Below are 17,160 nucleotides of genomic sequence, written 5' to 3'. Positions count from 1 at the left end.
GATGAGGAGACTTGTTCATAAGTTGGGATTTTCCAACAGGTCTGTGAAAGAGACTAAAAACACAGACTATACAGCAGAAAACAACAAATGATTAGGTTGGTCACTTTAAACAATTTGTTTGCATTATAGTAATTTCTTGAAGAAAGTCTCACTCATGCGAGTAGTCTTTTTTTTTTCTTTTTTTCTGATGTAATGAATGTATAAGGTAATGGAGCTTTCTTTTGCCTTTTTTAATCATATTTCCTGTCCTATAAGGACCAACAGCTTCAGTAGCCTTCCTGCTGCAGGAGGAGGGGAATGGAAAAAAGTTGGAAAGGTCAGGGTTTTGGCTTTTGTGAGTATGCTTATGTTTATCAATATATGGTTGAAACTTTATGCCCAGCCATAAAGTAGAATTAACCACCTTGTAGCTCCTGTTTTGTTATGTCTTACTCCAGTTATTTTTCGTAGGACTTCAGAGCTAAGAGCATCCTTATGATTACTGCAGCATCTGACCTTGTTACTACTATAAAACAGCTTTCTCTGAGCCCAAATGCCTTATACGCCTTATACCATATGGTCCCAACTGCCCCCTCGGGCTTCTGACCCATTTGCTGCACCTTCCATTATCTGTCACCTCCATACATTTGTTTAGGTGCCTTAACCTCCCCAGCTGCCCAGCTGATGACTGCCAGGGGGCTGCTGCAGGGAAAAACTCGGTGGGTGATTTTGTGTCTCAGGGAGATGCTGCCGTGTGAGGCTGATACACTAGATGGGGCAGTTGTTAAGCTGATCAGCAAACACCATCTCTCCGTCGCTGGATTTCTGCCTGGATCACCACCTGCTCGCAGACGAGAGGATTTGAAATACAGGCTTGTTTGTATGAAGTGAGCAGCCCTCCCGCAGCAGAGTTGGTAGATTGCCTTGAGCTGGTTTCTCCTGGTTTCTGCTCCTTCCCAGATGAAGTCACAGCAGGATCATCTTTAAACGCAAACTCAGCTGTCTTTAAAAGCACAAAGCTGGAGTGGGATGGGATGGAATGGCAGTGTTTTAAATTTCCTGAAGCCCCCCCCCCCCCCCTTTTTTTTTAAAAATCCATAAAATGTATATTTAGACAACAAAAAATGTTATTATCAGCCGTTGCTCTTCCCTCAGCCAAGGTAATGCTGCAAGCTGGGCATTATTGGTTGTGCTGGTGAAATTGTATCTCCTTGTAGTATTGATTCTGCTGTACTTTCGTCGGGGCTTGCGGGTTTTGTATTGATCTGTCAAAGAAACTGCTGAGGAGTGGGTGAGCAAGATCTGTTGTCTGTGTTGTTTGGGAACTAATAGAAGCTCTTACTCTTTGCTGGCAGCCTGTTGCACACCTGGACATTGATTCATTATGTGAGAGGTTGGCTTTAATTAGAACCATGTTTTCCAGTATTTGCACAGAGTGCTTTGACCCCAGTCGACAGCAAGTTCATAAAGGCAGACTCTCAGGCTGAGTTGCTCATTTATTATGTAGTCTTCTGAAAAAGAAACCATTAAAATAATTGGACTAAAATTTTTGTATGTGCTAAACCTGAAGTAGTCTTTTCTAAAACAAAACTCAATGGGATCTATAAAATGTGTTCAGAAATACACATCTAGACCTCCACTGGCATTGTGCATTGGAGTTGGTATTGCTCACCCTGATGTTTTCCTGGCCTGCTAGAGATTTAGATTTGATGTAAGCAGCTCTAACGGCGGATACAGAATCCCTTGACTGGTCTGAAAGAGCCTGAAAACAGGAATTCCGTCTCCCAGCCTGGAAACTCCATCATTAGAAAGGCTTTCCCCAGAAGCCTAAAAGAGAGACATCACTCATTCTCTCCAACCTCAAAACAATTTTATGGCAGGAAAAAACTTTTGTTTTCCTTTTTTCTTTCTTTATTCCTGGAGGAGGGGGGCCTGGCTAGACTTTTTGTTTTAGAATGTATTTCATGAAAAGCACCCCGGTAACGTTAAGTGGTTCATACACAATTGATAAGTGTCAAAGACAACATCAAAGCATTCATGTATGCTAGTATCTGTGCAACAGAAAATTTTTTCTATATGAAACAATAATAAGTATAGACACTACGTATATGACTAAAAGTAAGCTAAAGCAGTTTTCCCATGACATATCCTCCAAATGAAACATGAAAAGAACACTCTTAGGAAATTATCAAAACATTTCTCAATTATTTATTCAATACTGCTTGAAACGATCATGAAAAGTGACTCAGTGAAAAATGACTGTGTCATTTTATAGAATGTAATCCATGTCCTATAAAATTATATCATTAAAGTAGTACAAACAAAATCAGAAGTCCAGGAAATTACATCTGTAAGTTCTGGCCACCTCCCACATATACGTGCAGATGAATATAACAGGGGACAGGGGGAAGAAACTGAAAAAAGGGCCCTTACAATAGCTCTTATTAGCCAGGTCCCAGCCAAGTACAAGCCTCTATCAGTAATACTGTTCCAGTAACCTCCAAGCAGTCATTGCAGCAAGCTGCAAGACTAAGGAGCCAAAGCTCCCTCACTCCACAGCACCCACAAGAAATTCTTGGTGCATTTCAGCCCCAGTGGCTCAAGAATATCCAGGACTGCTGCAGGCTTTCTGAAAGCTTTGGGGTAGGCTGTGTTGCTAGAGCAGGGTGGTGGAAGATCTTCGCATCCTGGACTCTGAGGGAGGAGGCATGGTGTAGTTCCATCCAGGTCTTGAAATTGCAGTTGATAATATCCTTATGTCAAGATGAAAAGCAGAGTTGTTTTTTTTACCAATTTGAAAATTATGTACTAACCTATTTTGAATTCATAGAATCACAGAATGATTTGGGTTGGAAGGGACCTTGAAGATCATCTAGCTCCAACCCCCCTGCCATGGGCAGGGACACCTTCCACTAGACCAGGTTGCTTAAAGCCCCGTCCAACCTGGCCTTGAACACTTCCAGGGAGGGGGCAGCCACAGCTTCTCTGGGCAACCTGTTCCACTGCCTCACTATCCTTATAGGGAAGAATTTCTTCCTTACATCTAATCTAAATCTACCCTCTTTCAGTTTAAAAGCATTACCCTTTGTCCTATCACTACATGCCCTTGTAAAAAGTCCTTCTCCAGCTTTTCTGTAGGCCCCCTTTAGGTATGGGAAGGCTGCTATAAGGTCTCCTTGGAGCCTTTTCTTCTCCAGGCTGAACAACCCCAACTCAGCCTGCCTTCATAGGAGAGGTGCTCCAGCCCCCCAGACATCTTCGTGGCCTCCTCTGTACTTGCTCCAACAGGTCAATGTCCTTATGGTGGGGCCCCCAGAGCTGAATGCAGGTAGAGTCTCACAAGAGCTGAGTAGAGGGGGAGAATCACCTCCCCTGACCTGCTGGTCACCTGCTGTATTATTCAGATACAACATTGACCTAAAGATGCAATAAATAAGGTGTCCTACTTCACTGCTTGTTACAGTCTTAGGACAACATAGTATCCGAATGCTTCTTTTGGGGTTAACTGTTCAGCATGCTTCCAAAATTATTTTGGTTTTGATTTGGACATAAAAGCCTGTGTTAGATGTATAGCAGAGAATCTGCAAGTTCTGGCTAAGCACATTTAAAGGTTTGCTTGTTGCACTTGACTTTTCTTTCATAAAATAGAAATGTGATCGTTAAATCTGTAGTAGGAGATTCTCTTTGTGGACTGTTCTAGTTCAAAAATTGATGTAATTTCCTTAGTTATCTTTAAACATCATCTTTTTCCAAAAGAAGCATGGCAAAATTAATAAAAAGTCACTAAAAATGTTAAATTACTGAAATGTTATAGGACTTGTATAACTGTGCAGAGAACAACTGGACTGCACCGCTGATTTCTCACACAGATAGACATTGGCAAGATTGTTCCTTTAATTTATATGGGCTCATTGAAACATGTGGGGCCAGCACAATCCTCATTTTAGATCAGCTTCATCTCTTCTGTCATCTTGTAAACCACATGGCAGCAGCTTGATAGCATGTACCTCCTTAACTGATTTTTATTTGTGCTCATCAACCATTTCACTCACATTGTTTGCACCCCCTGTATTTGCTGGGCTTCTTTATGGGTTCTTGTGATTACTTTGCAGGGTTCCACCATCCCCAACAGCCCTCATTCAGCTGAGCAGCTGCCTTGGCCTCGATTGTCCATGCCACATGTGGAAGAAGCTTTTTTCTTCTGGTGTAGCAACACAACCCTTTGTCTGGAGATCCCTTTCCCAGGACTGGCTGGCAGGGGGTGGAGGTGGGCTGGCCAGAGGGGACGAGGTGTACCATGCTGTCTCCTCTGCCTCCATCCCTGAAAGTCAAACAGGAAAATGAATTACCTGAATCTGTGTTATTGCTTCCATGTAGGGCTTCCCAGAACAAGCCACGCTCATGCTGGCGGAGCTGCAGCAGAGCACCCTGCTGCACGGCGGAGGAGCTGAGCTTGCTGCATGGGCCCAGGGCACCTACACTGGTAGATGACCTTGGCTCTTTGAGAGTGTGTTTTGCAAATCACTGTTGTTTAGCAGTGTCCTGGTCTCAGTGTGGTATTTTACAACAAAAGGTGGAGACTGTTTAGACTAAAATTCATCCCAGGAAGGTTCCAGAATGAGCTATGTTGAATGATTGTCAAGTACTTAGAAGACAATAAAGTAAATAACTAAATGAGAGCAAATGTGTGGTAAATCCATTTGATTTTCTACTTTTGGAGGGCTAAGTTGCCTAGTGAAGGAAAACACTAGATGTGTCTTGATTTGCTATATCTTGACATTGAAAAGGTTTTGAGAGTGTTCCACAGGACTGTGTTTTAGACATAAGCTAAGGAAACATGTCCTAGATGTAATCTTCATGAAGTGGGTGTACAACGGTGTGATAAATTGCTCTCAAAAATGTTTATCAGTAGTTTTCTGTCAGACTAAAAGGGCATCTCAAGCAGGATCTTGCAGGGGGCAGCCCTTGGCCCCGTTCTACTCGATACTTCAGTTTTGTTTTGAATGTAGGATTACAGAATACCCTTGCAAAATTTGCAACTACTACTAAGCCAGGAAAGTTGCAAGCACTTGGGAGGACAGCACTGGGAGTCAAAACAGTCTTCACAAATTCAAGCAAAGAAGTAATACAGCTTTCTGTCAATCAGAATATTCCTCCTTTGGTCTGGTTTTCATATAACCATGGCACACAAAGAAAGCATTATTGAAATCCAGGTAAAATTCCAAAGCACTTGAGAGGTTAATCACTGTCAAGTACTTTATGCCCAGTGCTAAGGTTTTGTAAGGATTTAAAATAAAGATGTTTGAAAAAATGCTTTGGAGAAATGTTGAAGCTACCACATAGGAACGTGCCATTTCAAGTTTTCACCAAAATGCTTGGAGTTTGGGGGTTGTCAGACTTGAAGACTGCAGCGTGAGAGGGCAAGTAGAGAGCAGAAGGTTTGGGAGGTTAACACTGCATATGATTGTGCCATTTACCCACACTGCTAAGCTGAAAGCAAATTAGAGGAAGGGAATTATTGAAAGATGGTATGCCTGTACTTGAAAACCAAGATGGAAAATGGGGATTCAAAAAGGAAACAATCTTCATTGTAATCCCATTGTCCAAGCTGACCGCAGTGACAAAAGGAAAAGATATCACCCGTGAAATAATTAGCTATTTCAAATTCATTACATTTTAATAATTCAAACACTATTAATAATGCAGGTAAAAAGAATATTTCAAATATATTTTTGTCAGGGTCCTTATATAATATTCTTTTCCTCATTGAAGCAAAGAAGCTTATACTTCTCACCACCCTGCAATGTAAAGAGAAGGGCAACATAGCTCTAAAGCACCTAACTGCCTTTTGTAGCAGCTTTAATGAGCTTTTTCATATTGTTCTCAAGAGGTCAGCTTTCCCTGCATTTCTAAATATGCTCTCTGGGCAAATTCAAGCAACATGTTCTGATGAAAACTTGTTATTTTTAGAAATAAGCGAAGCAGGATACATCATTTCCCCTCCTACACCTTTGTTGATGCTTTAATATAAAGAACTGTGTTCAGAAGTTAATTACATCACTCTAGATTGCACACCAAATAGGCACTGCGACTGCAAGTGGCTGCTATTGTAAAGGGAAAAGAAAAGGAACAATGCTGTACAAATGTCGCTTTGGAGTACTTTTTACGTCCAATTACCACCCCAGGGAAACAGTGTTGACTTGTTTGCCACAAAAGGTATTAAACTGCTTCGCATGACACCCTGGGAATGGATGCTCAGGTGAAAGGCATGTTACCATAAACAGGGTATTTGGGGTAATAGCTAAGGAAGGAAAGAAATATCAGAAACCAACTTGTCATCTGTATTTGGCCCCTTTTTGAACTTTTGAACTGCAATCTTATATACAGTTTCACTTAGGAGGAGAAATTGATAATAGAAACAGGAATGTCTTTGATTTTCTTAATCTGTTTGTACATGAAGTTCTGTTTCCCTGAAGACAGCAGGAGTCAAACAAGAGGGCATAATTTCATTGCTAGTGGCTCAGTCTTTTTCAGCTGGCATTTGGTCCTCAGGTTTTTCTTGGGATGTTTTTCCAGAGTTTCCCCGGCTTAGTTGTTGCCTCCTCAGTCAAATTCTTTGGTCTTTCTGTCCTTCTTCCTCAGACATGCATGATTCTGAGCAAAGCATCCAAACAATTTGAACCAGGTTTATAACATATTGAATTCATCATAATACACCTCTCAGCACTGGGAGTTTTTATGTTGCATTAACAGTAGTTTACCCTCTGTCTCCATACATGGAGCACTGGCAGAGTTTTGACTCAGAATAAAAAGTTCAGGCTGCTGAATTATCAGCATTATTACCTGAAATTACTCTGGGGTCTCATTTTTCTTCTGCTATACTGGCTAGCTGTGGTCTAATGAAAGTACAGTCTGTGGTGACACAGTTGCATCCAGAGCTGGAAATATTTACCTTGCCTGTTCATTCAGCAAAAGCGAACTCTCCCTAAGGCATATTTTCCCAACACCTGCATATGGCACATCTCCAGCTTGCCAATTTGTCTGATGTGCTTTGCTGATATCAGTTTGGCTCTGTTTGTCACACACATTTTGCAGTAATTTCCTGCAAACGTATTCATTATCAAATCACAATAAAAATAACTAGTGCTTTTAACTAGCCTCTTTCAGGGCAAATATATATTTTATAAGAATTAAAATATACCTGTCCTTTCATTACCTTTGAGGTGCATTTGAATATCTGTTTTGTTGCTGGTTTTAGAAAATCATCAAACTGTACAAAGTAATGTGATCCTCTACGTGGTACCTAAAGCAGTTAAGGACAAGAGTTTAGCAGAAGTCGAAGTGAACGCAGACATTCGTGTGACTAACATGGATACTGAGAGTTAAATTACACATACACCAACAGACAATCAATTCCCACACTTTCTGCACTTGAGAAGTGAAGTCAGTCTCTGACTATTAGTCATTAAAAAGAAATATACTTTGGTGCAAGTATGAAGCACGTTGTAATAGCAGTATCTGGAGCTGTGTTTCTAGTCTAGGTGGATCCCTTGAGTGGGTTGATCGTGCAGAGGAAGTTCTCATTCATAAATATCTCACTTTGAGTCAGGAAACAGAAGGTGAAGTAGACACAGGGAAAAAGATGAGTCTTTTGTTCAGGGGTCTCTGCTGGCATGAACAGATGGATCCAGTTTAGGCATGCTGGGCAGGCTTCACTGTTGCACAGCCCATTCAGGTTGAGCTCCTGCCCATAAAGGAGGAAAGTAATCCTTACAACTCCATGGAAACTCAGGGACTGAAGTAACAGTAACTGTGAGCTTGAAGAGATGAGACGTAATTTCATCAGACCTTGTACAGATCCCAATTGCTCATATGGATACCATAACTTGGACTGTATGTGGGTAAAGCGAATCCGTGCTATGTGGAATAGAAGTTGCAATTAAGTAAGTATGCAGTCCCAGTACAGTAATACAGAGAGTAAATTTATATATAGATATAGATAAATAGATATTTTTTAAACCTATTTGGGAGAACACACTCAAGCAGTGTCCTTTACTCTGCTTTAGTTAGGTTCTCCTGCCATTCTCTTTTCCAAATATTACACAACATCTGGCAGCACCTAACAGTGCTTAATTTAATGGTCACTTCTGGCTGATGGATTTTACTTTTTAATGTGCACTATGGAGTACAAAATCAACATAGATTAGCAGTGAGATCTATGTGATAACTAGCAGGACCTCAGGGGAAGAGACAGTAAGGTAACAAGATGAAGTTCTACCTCTCTTTAGTGGATCTTGTCAAGTGTCTCCTCTGGTTGTTTCTAATTTATGTCTGCTCAGATTTCTGTCTCACGAATCAAGTTACAAAACACTAACTTCCAAAGAGGCTAAATGTACAGTGCATCATGTACAGTGCATGACTTTACACTAGCAATTGTTCATCAGCCTTCAGAGTTTGAAAGACTTTTTTTTCTTTCTCGGTATTTATTTGGTCATTTTCCTAAAGGTGGCATTTGACATTTAAGTGATGATTATCTAGCTCTCACTTGCCTAAATTTTACTTCAACTGGGAGAGAGGGTTAAGACAAATGCTGATAAATATCTCAAATGCACTCTTCTATTCCATTGCTTAAGACTTAAGATTTTTGTTCATACTACTTAAAACAAACTGATGTACCCAGAATCTCCCCTAAGCTTAACATAAGTCTGACCATATATTTTATGTCCAGAGATGAAGTCCTGGCCCCACTGAAGTGGAAGTTTTGCTATTGACTTCACCATGAGTGGGGTATCACCTCAGATCCTCAGACCAGGATATATTGTCTCTCCTTGGTTTTCCTTTACTGAATTATCTGTTAGCAGATTTTAAGGGAAAACAGAAAGAGAGCTATGTTTATGCCTCTCAATGAGGTTAAAATCCCTCTCTTTTTACTGTACCTAAGATTGAAAGAGAGAATCTGCAGAACACACGTGAGGAAAAGTGGTGGGCAGAAGGTAAGAATAAGGTCTCAAGATAAGGAGCAGGGTAAAATGTTTTGTAAATCTATTATATGCAGTCATTAAGGCATGATAAAAGTCTGGTATTTCACTTCAGCAAGGATAATAAAGACTGGCCTTTTTACATAGATTCATAGTGCTAATGCCAGAGGGGTTATTAGGTTTGACTTGTGCAATACAAGCCCTTAAATTACTCTCATTTACCCTTTTGTTGAGCTCAGTAACTTATGTTTGATTGTTGACATCCAGTCCTGATGTGATGACCTGCAGGGACAGAAAAACCACTGATAGCCTTGGTAGCTTAATCACATTTGCTGTTGCAATAGATATTTGTTTTTATTTGAAAAAGCATATTCTCAGTTTTCAACCATTATTTCTTATTGTAATTTTCTCTGACAGACTAAAAGGCCTTTTGTTTTTCTTGGTGCTTTTCCCCTTATGACTCAAAAATGTGTGTTCGATTTTTACATTGCAATAGAAGACTGAAGTATTTTTGCTCGTATTAGCCATCCTCATGGAGTCAAATACTGAGAGTGAGGTGTTGCTGCATCAGCCACAGTATGACTGAGACAGAGACAAGCTGGGGTCCGAAACTGGCTGTCCTTGTATCCAGAGCTTCAGTTTGGCCTCTTTATAGAAAATCTGTCCAAATACAAATACTGCATCTAGCCAAATACCATGATGGTTTCAGAACATTCAGAGATGTTCATAGATTTTCAAAGCATGTTATAAACAGGCTTTGTAATTGTCTAGCTCAGGTGTGGGAAAATGGTTTTTGAGTCTGGGACTTTATTTCACAATGTACATATGGATACAAATTTTCAAGTCCTTGTTATTATTGTATAACACTGAGGATTATATCAGCCTGCTACCTTACAATTACACTCAGAGGTCTTATTTTGAACTGATTTGCCCTATTTCCTTTGCCTGATTTAGCCTGGTACTCTGGATAGCAAAGGCCATGCTCCAAGATAAGGTTTCAGTTGGAGCTCATCTCTGTTTCCATAGGAATAGTAGCTCGTTTCAGTGCACTTGTTTGTGATATTTAAAGAGAAAAGGAGAGAGGTTATTTCAGTTTGCTTGACAGAATTCACTTATATGAGCAATATGTTAGATTAATGCATGAACACCCACACCAGGGATGGTAAATGGCTGTCCAGGACTTGTAGCCTTTCTCCCAGAAGAACACTTACCCAGTTTCCTATGACAGAGAGGAAGAGATCTCTTCTGCACTTTCCTAAATCATAGCCTTAATCCCTTCAGTAGCCTTTTGCTTTTTCAAGTCATTTCCAATTTTAGGAGACTGTAAAAAGCAAACAGAAGGGCACATTTTTTTCTGCGGGCAAATACTTGACAGTTCAGTGGGAAATGTGTGGCAGTTTCAAATCCATACACCTTCCCTCTGTTGCAGACCCACTCGGGTCTGTACGAGCTGGTACATGATGGGCTCTGAGAGTTTGGCTTCCAGTTAGAGAAGAACATGGAGGACTAACTGCAGCCCAGTTTGTGTGTGTATGTGTGCCCATGAGAGGGCAAGACGAGGGAAGAAGGGGAAGTAATACAGAATTAATGGCTGTCTAAGAGGGAGGAGAGAGCGCAGATGAGTCTGAGACTTATGGCATTTTTATCAGCATGTCAATTAGACCTGACTCTGAGTAGATTTAATTGTACTCTGAAGGCAGCCAGCCTGCCAATAGTTCTGAACTGGTTTAAATAGTAGTAAAAATGCTTAAAGCTATTAGATGTCTTGTTTCTGAGGCTCACATTGCCAGCTGTGCAGCTGTGCTCACAGTGACACCAGCAGATATTTAATATATATATTTAGTTTGGTCATGTCAGGGCGTGGCATAAATCATTCAAGCACATCCAAGACAAGAAATCCTCTAAAGATTTCCAGGGCTAGGTAGGCAGTTAGTCATGTGCAAAGCTGCCCGACTCCATAGCAGAATCAGTGGGAAAACTAAAGGGAAAAAATTTGTGGTTATTTTTCCAGATGTTTCAAATTGAACACATACCACACCTCTTTCTAGACATGAGTTCACTAAAAGCTGGAATTGAGAAACAAGTTAGAATTTACTTAAATAATCAAGCATTTAGAGGTCCATGCTTTTATCTCCCACTGAGGACCCCTCTTCATGATACGCTGAAACCTCTTTCTTGATCTCTCCCCACGTCCTTGCTTTCCCCTCCCACTGCCTCTGTGCCTCCTCTCACTCAACCTGCACTACACTCAACATATGCCCAGCCCCTTCCTGCTCCCTCTGAAAACCCATCTGTGCTGTGAAACTCTCCACCTACAAGGACCACATGTTGCTGTCTGGATCCCACTCTCTTCTTGTTTTCTATCAGTTTAAATCTGTTGACTTCAGTGCTGTTGCTTCTCCCCTTGCAGCTTTCGGCAAGAGTCAGAACCTCTGCATCTGGCCAGGCTGTTCAAGGATAAAGTCTTCCCAGGGAACAAAAGGCTCCCTTTGTTTGCTCAGCAAAATAAAGCATCCTCTGCATTTATAGCACAAGTGGTGTATTAACAATATTTCCAGGTTGAACTGTAGCTTCTTCTCAGGAAAAGAACATCTTTGTTACTGTCCTGCTCTCAAACTCTTCTGCCTCTGTGAGGTGGGGAAAAGGCATTCGGCAAAACCTTCTCCCGGTGATGCTGGGAATTGTTGCTGAAGCTTAGGGAAGGTTTCTGCTAGCGGTCGGCCCTGCCATATGCCAAACCCTCAGCCCTAACCCAGGGAAACCTATTCCATGCATATGGTTCAGCACTTCCTCACGAGGCTTTCCCTTTTGCCTAACAATTTTCAAGAAGGTGCCAGAGGAGAGATGCTTTTCATATACCTAAAGCCTGAAGAACTTGCATCTAACAACTCCGTATTTATAGAGGTGCTACTAATCAAGGATTTTGGTGTGGTTTATAAAGCATCCTTTTGCAGTAAGTGGCAATCTTTGTTACTGACTGAAAAATTGGGATTTTTCAGTAGCAGAGTAGCAGAGCCCAGATCTTTTGCTGCCATTCCTGTGCCTTCAGAGTGTCTTTCTCTTCTTCCCTGTGAAACCTCCCCCCCACTGGTGGGGAGAAGTGTACTTTAGTGTACCACAGAATCCTTGTACTCAGCACGGTCATTGCCCTGAGACTTAGAAGAATTGCAAGAAGCTGTATATTTAGTGTTGGCATTGACTATACAAACCCACAGCATCTAAAAACAAGTACAGCTTCTCCCAGAGACACCTGCATGATGATTTCTGTGTGGGAAGAAACAGATACAGTGAAATGGAAGTGAAACATTTTGCCCGAAATGGCATCTTACGGAGTCAGATCTTTGCAGTGACAAATCTGCACTGAGCCGAGCCAGATTTCACATTTTCTAAATGTGTTCTTAGGCGTCTTTGTCATGATTGGAAACACCACAGCTGAAGCTGTACATCAATTCTGCGGGTTTGTCAACTCAAAGTGTTCTCAATGGCTGGGCACTGAGGTTTCTGTTTACCCTGCTTTCTCTATTTGCTTCTTACCTGGGCAGATTGCTGTGCCTCTGTGAACCCTCATCGATTTTCCTGGGAGTGAAATGTCATTACTGCAGCAGGCTGTGTACATCAGGTACATTGAAGAACAGGATCATTAGGGTTCTGTGTCATTAGCAGTGCTTCTAATGTACCCCATAATGCTTTCTTCTCTAGGAGGTGGCACTGATTATCTGAGTTAGCTGCTTCATCAGCTCTTAACACTATACCACCCGGGTCTCGCACAACCTCCAGTGTGTTTATCCTCACACAGCTGAGGTGTGGGTACCAAGCATGGTACAAGCTGTTCCTGTAGAAGGTCAGATGTTGGAGGAGCTTGCACAAAATCGTTCAGGAAGTCTGGCTGAACAGGGAATTGAACCCAGGTTTAAATGCCTATGACAGAAATGAACCATGAGCCAAGACCACCTCATAGCTGAAAAAAACTGGGATACGAGTTGATGAAATATGGTATTTTGGGAAGGGGAAGAGAAAGCTTTGGACCTGTGCAGACCTGATCTTCTCAGCCCTTACTCAAAATTGTCTTTAAACAGACTGAAGTATTTTCATGTCATGCAACTATAGATTGTGATGGGGTTGTTCTGTACTCACAACTTTAATAAGTTTATGCCTGGAATATATGTATGTTTAACTTTTAAATAATAATTGCAGCCTGCTGTTCAACCCCACCTAATATCTGTATCTTTCTTTTGCCCATGTGCAGTCAGGGAGACATTGCTTTAAACCTGTAATAATTACATCTGATTATACACATTTGTTAATTTCTATGTGATAATCTAATTACTTACAAGATAAAAATAAGTCATGTATTTTGTAAAGTTCTTTTTTTGAAGGCTCCTGGTGAGATATTTTCTGTTCAATCAGAAGAGATTTAGGGCATATATCATATTAGGTTTTCATTTATAGTTAGCTTTCAAGAGTTAATAAATGGTGGCCTGTCACACAGCCCTGAGGAAGCACCCAAACTCAATGCATGTCAAGCTGTTGTAATTGGGACTTCCTATACTATAGTTGGCACCTTACAAGTCCTGATTCTCAGCTGGCCTGAGGCTGTGACTACGTTGGAATTGCATGTCAGGATGGGGCCTGGGTACACATTGCCATCTTCCAGGTCTTCTTTGGACGGAAACTTGTGCATGTGTGCGGGAAGGGAGCTCTGGTATGCTCCTGTAGATCTTCTCATCTGCATGGCTGGGGGACCAGCACCGTGAAGGACACCGTGAAGCCCATCTGCCCTGCAGATGGGGTTCAGCCACAGCACACACACTGGGACCTGCCTGCCACATAGAAATATTCACTGTCTGGAGCTCTTATTTTCCCTGGAGTCTAAGTAGGTGCAGCTTTGTGTCTTCCCTTGGGGTCTTTGGCACAGGCTGTTGCCCATCAGTATCCCCAGCCACAAGGGTCAGTACTGATTTCCTATAGCTGCATCATTGCCTGGTGGCTGCTCAAGTGCATAACTACCATTTCCCAGCCAAAGTGAAACTCAAAGCAAACAGAATGGATTAAATATCAATCTCTTTTAGCTTCAATCAGCACAAGACATTTGCATACTTGCTAGGACTTAATATATGCAGATATCCTTCTGCCCTGTGGTGGTTTTGTCACCGTTCCCCAGTGTTGTTTGGGCTCAGTCAGACACCTGTAGACTTTGCAGCATTGCGAAGCCCCATTTCCAAACCAGGGAATCTCTTCCTTTTATGTGGGCAGCTTGCTTTTCCCTTGGTTGGCTCCATAGTTAAGCAATAGCATCCTGTCACAATCCTCTGCTCTTCTCTCCCCAGCAGTTCATCCCCCAGGTCTCTCTGCAACCTGGGTGGCTTTGAAGACCCACCAAGAGCCCTTGCTTTCTCTCCTTTTCTCTAGGAGCCCAGCACTCTCCAGGCAGCTACCTCCCACAGAGGAGCTGGAGAAAACTGGTTGCATCTATCGGGTGGCCATCTCACAGCCTCCAGTTTAGTGCTCCTATGCAACTAGATTTCATCAGATGCACATTAACCAATTACCTAAATTGGCACATTAATCAATTGTCATTAACTGATACAGAATCTAGAAGATGAATATGCTCTTTATTGGTCATTTTTAACCCTTTGTATTGGTGTGATTGTAGCTATCTGTAATACATACCAATGCAACATGTCTGTGATAACTTCTATTTTTTATAAGCTCTTTATAAGCCACTTATAAATAGTACTTTAATATGAAGTGTGACAGATTTCTAATCTTTAGTTTCTCCCTAGCCCTCCAAGTGCTTTCTTTCTGGAAATACAGAATATATCCAGTATGCCCTAGATACTCTCCATTCTTCCTGATGACTTTAGCACTCAGTCATTGATTCTCTCCACTTCTTAATCAGTGTAAATAGATCAGTGTTGCAACTGTCTTTTTATTTAACATTTAGAAAGGACAAATAAGATCAAAGGGTCAGTGAGGGGGTGATGACTAGAAAATGTGTTTTGTTGCTCATGTGATAGTGTGAGACTGAGTGGTATTCGTGTCAATATAATACAGACACAAAAATCTGTAATTCTTTTCCATTGCAATAAAGAGAATTGGGGTGTCTGAGTGAATTATTTAAAAGAAGTGGAAAAAAAATCTTGAAAAGATACTACATGGCATTTGTGTAGTGTCAGTAGTTTGTGACATTCACTTTCACCAAAGGCAGTATGTGTAATGGTCTCCTTTTCACCACTGGGCAAACACTGTGGCACAAAATGCTTGTTTAGGGTTACACAGCAAATCAGTGCCAAAATGGGAGATGGAACCCAAATTTCCAGGTACCCTCCATGTTCTGCTTCTGTTCACCTTCTGCTGCCAGGGTAGAGATTTTTTTATTTGAAAATAAAGTATTTTTTCATTTATGAGGAGGAAACTCTAGAAGTGTAGGGAAGGAAAATGTTTAGGAATCTATACTGGTTTTGTTTGTTTGTTTGCTTCTATGGGGGAAAAGCCTGTGCATCGGAGACTTAGGTGGTATGGAAAATTTAGATGTACTACTTGTTCACCTTAGCATATGTCATTCCGATTTTTTTGAGTCTAATCCCTCCAGCATCCCGTGTGTTTTTACTTTGTCTTTAAAAGAAGTAAAGCCCTGTAGTTACTCTTCACCCTTCCCTTACATTCAGCTATGAAAAGTATAATAATGAATGTCTCCAGGCAATTAATATATTGACATGCATTTGCAGATAAGCACATCTACTTTGTTTCTCAAAAACCATAGGGAACATCAGGTTCAGAACTTGTAGGATTTAAAGCACAGACAAAGCTAATGGCTGCAAATTGTAATCTAAGCTAACACTTTCTCAGCCATAGATTCCTCCCCCTTTTCTTTCTCCTTAAAACTTTTGCTGTTGCGTCACTGATAAATCACATCCCTTTGCTCTGTAATATATCCCTTTTTTATTTAAAGTTTTGCCTTCCTACCCATTAAAGCTATCCTCATTAGAGTTGCTTTTACTTTTCAGAAACGTATATTCAATATTATAGGCTTGGAGTTCTTTTGTTTTCTCCCTGAAGAGGTAAAACCCTGGGGGATTTAAGTATCTACTTGATAGGCTTGCACAATCTTAATCAGCCTATAATGGAGCTAATGGCTGTTTGTCATCCTTGGAGATATAAATTTCCTGGTGATGTCTACTGCAGTCAGTGCATGAAGTATGCTCTGACTGCCAGCAAGGTCTAATAACCAAGAGAAGGGCAGCCAGCTTCATTAGCGAGAGAGAGATCGTACCGGCTGCTTTTCTGGGGAACTCTGCTTTTTTGAATACCGAGGGGGGGAAAATGGATAATGCTGGTAAGTGAAATAAACCAGATCTTCATTCTTAGTGGAGCTGTGGGGTTCGTTTGTATCCTGTCTCACTTGCTGCAGGAGATGTGTTTCTTTAGCCTTTGTGGCTTCTTCCTTTTCAGTGTCCTTTATTAAAGCAAATTTCTGTGTGTAAAATGTGACACACTTAAGTTGTTAACCCTTTAATAGTCTGTTTTTTCTGTTTGAAATCTGTATTTCCTGGAAATGTGAACCTAAACTGTAATGTAAGATCTGTCTTTTTAAGGATTTCAGTGTTATTTCGGAAGCTATATGCAGGAAATGTGGCAGGAATGGAAAATGCTTGTACTTCAGTAGGAAAATATCTCTTACAGATTGCAATAGGTGCAGATAGGTAACTAATAAAGCTAACAAAAAGTAGATAATGCATCTCTCATATGTCTTATTTTAAGCTGTTTCTATTTTCTCCATATAATGCCTTGCTCTCTTTTATATTTAGTACATAAAATATTGAATATATTTGCACTTTTTATTGTTTTCTTTGATGTTCCAACTTTAGATCATGCATTTTCATGCCAAATAATGCACTTCATGGTTTCTAAGGAGGTGCACACAATACCAACATCGCATCTATGATGAAATGCATTATTTGCATTTCCCTTTTGTATTACCTTGTGACACTAAGCAGAGCAAAAAGAGACCTCTTTGGGATAGGTATTTTCCATATTGTTTTGACTGCTGTAAAACTTGAACATGTCAGAGTCTCGCTGATTTATTGGTAGTAGTGCAATTACATACTAGGACACAGAATCTGCAGTAGATTCAGTGCCCTTTGAAACCTGCTCAAATCATCAAGTTTGTTTAATGTTAACCTTAAAAGTGATGTTCACCTCT

The 17,160-nt window shown here is 40.9% G+C and overlaps 1 protein-coding gene across 3 annotated transcripts in view; it reads left to right on the top strand.

Moving 5' to 3' along the window:
• PHACTR2 (phosphatase and actin regulator 2) overlaps positions 1-17,160 on the top strand; it is a 145,450-nt gene that overhangs the window by 13,465 nt on the left and 114,825 nt on the right. Inside the window, exon 1 of one of the 3 annotated variants that reach the window (XM_074818888.1) lies at positions 16,192-16,293. The exons of the other annotated variants lie outside the window; for them this stretch is intronic. Coding sequence (XP_074674989.1) covers positions 16,281-16,293 — 13 coding nt within the window. The 5' untranslated portion in view covers positions 16,192-16,280. Of the gene's footprint in view, positions 1-16,191; positions 16,294-17,160 lie in introns of those variants that run through there. 3 annotated transcript variants of the gene reach the window in all.

The sequence above is a fragment of the Strix aluco genome, chromosome 3 (genome assembly GCF_031877795.1).
Source record: "Strix aluco isolate bStrAlu1 chromosome 3, bStrAlu1.hap1, whole genome shotgun sequence".
Lineage (NCBI taxonomy): Eukaryota > Metazoa > Chordata > Aves > Strigiformes > Strigidae > Strix > Strix aluco.
This window is presented reverse-complemented; position numbering and strand designations above follow the sequence as displayed.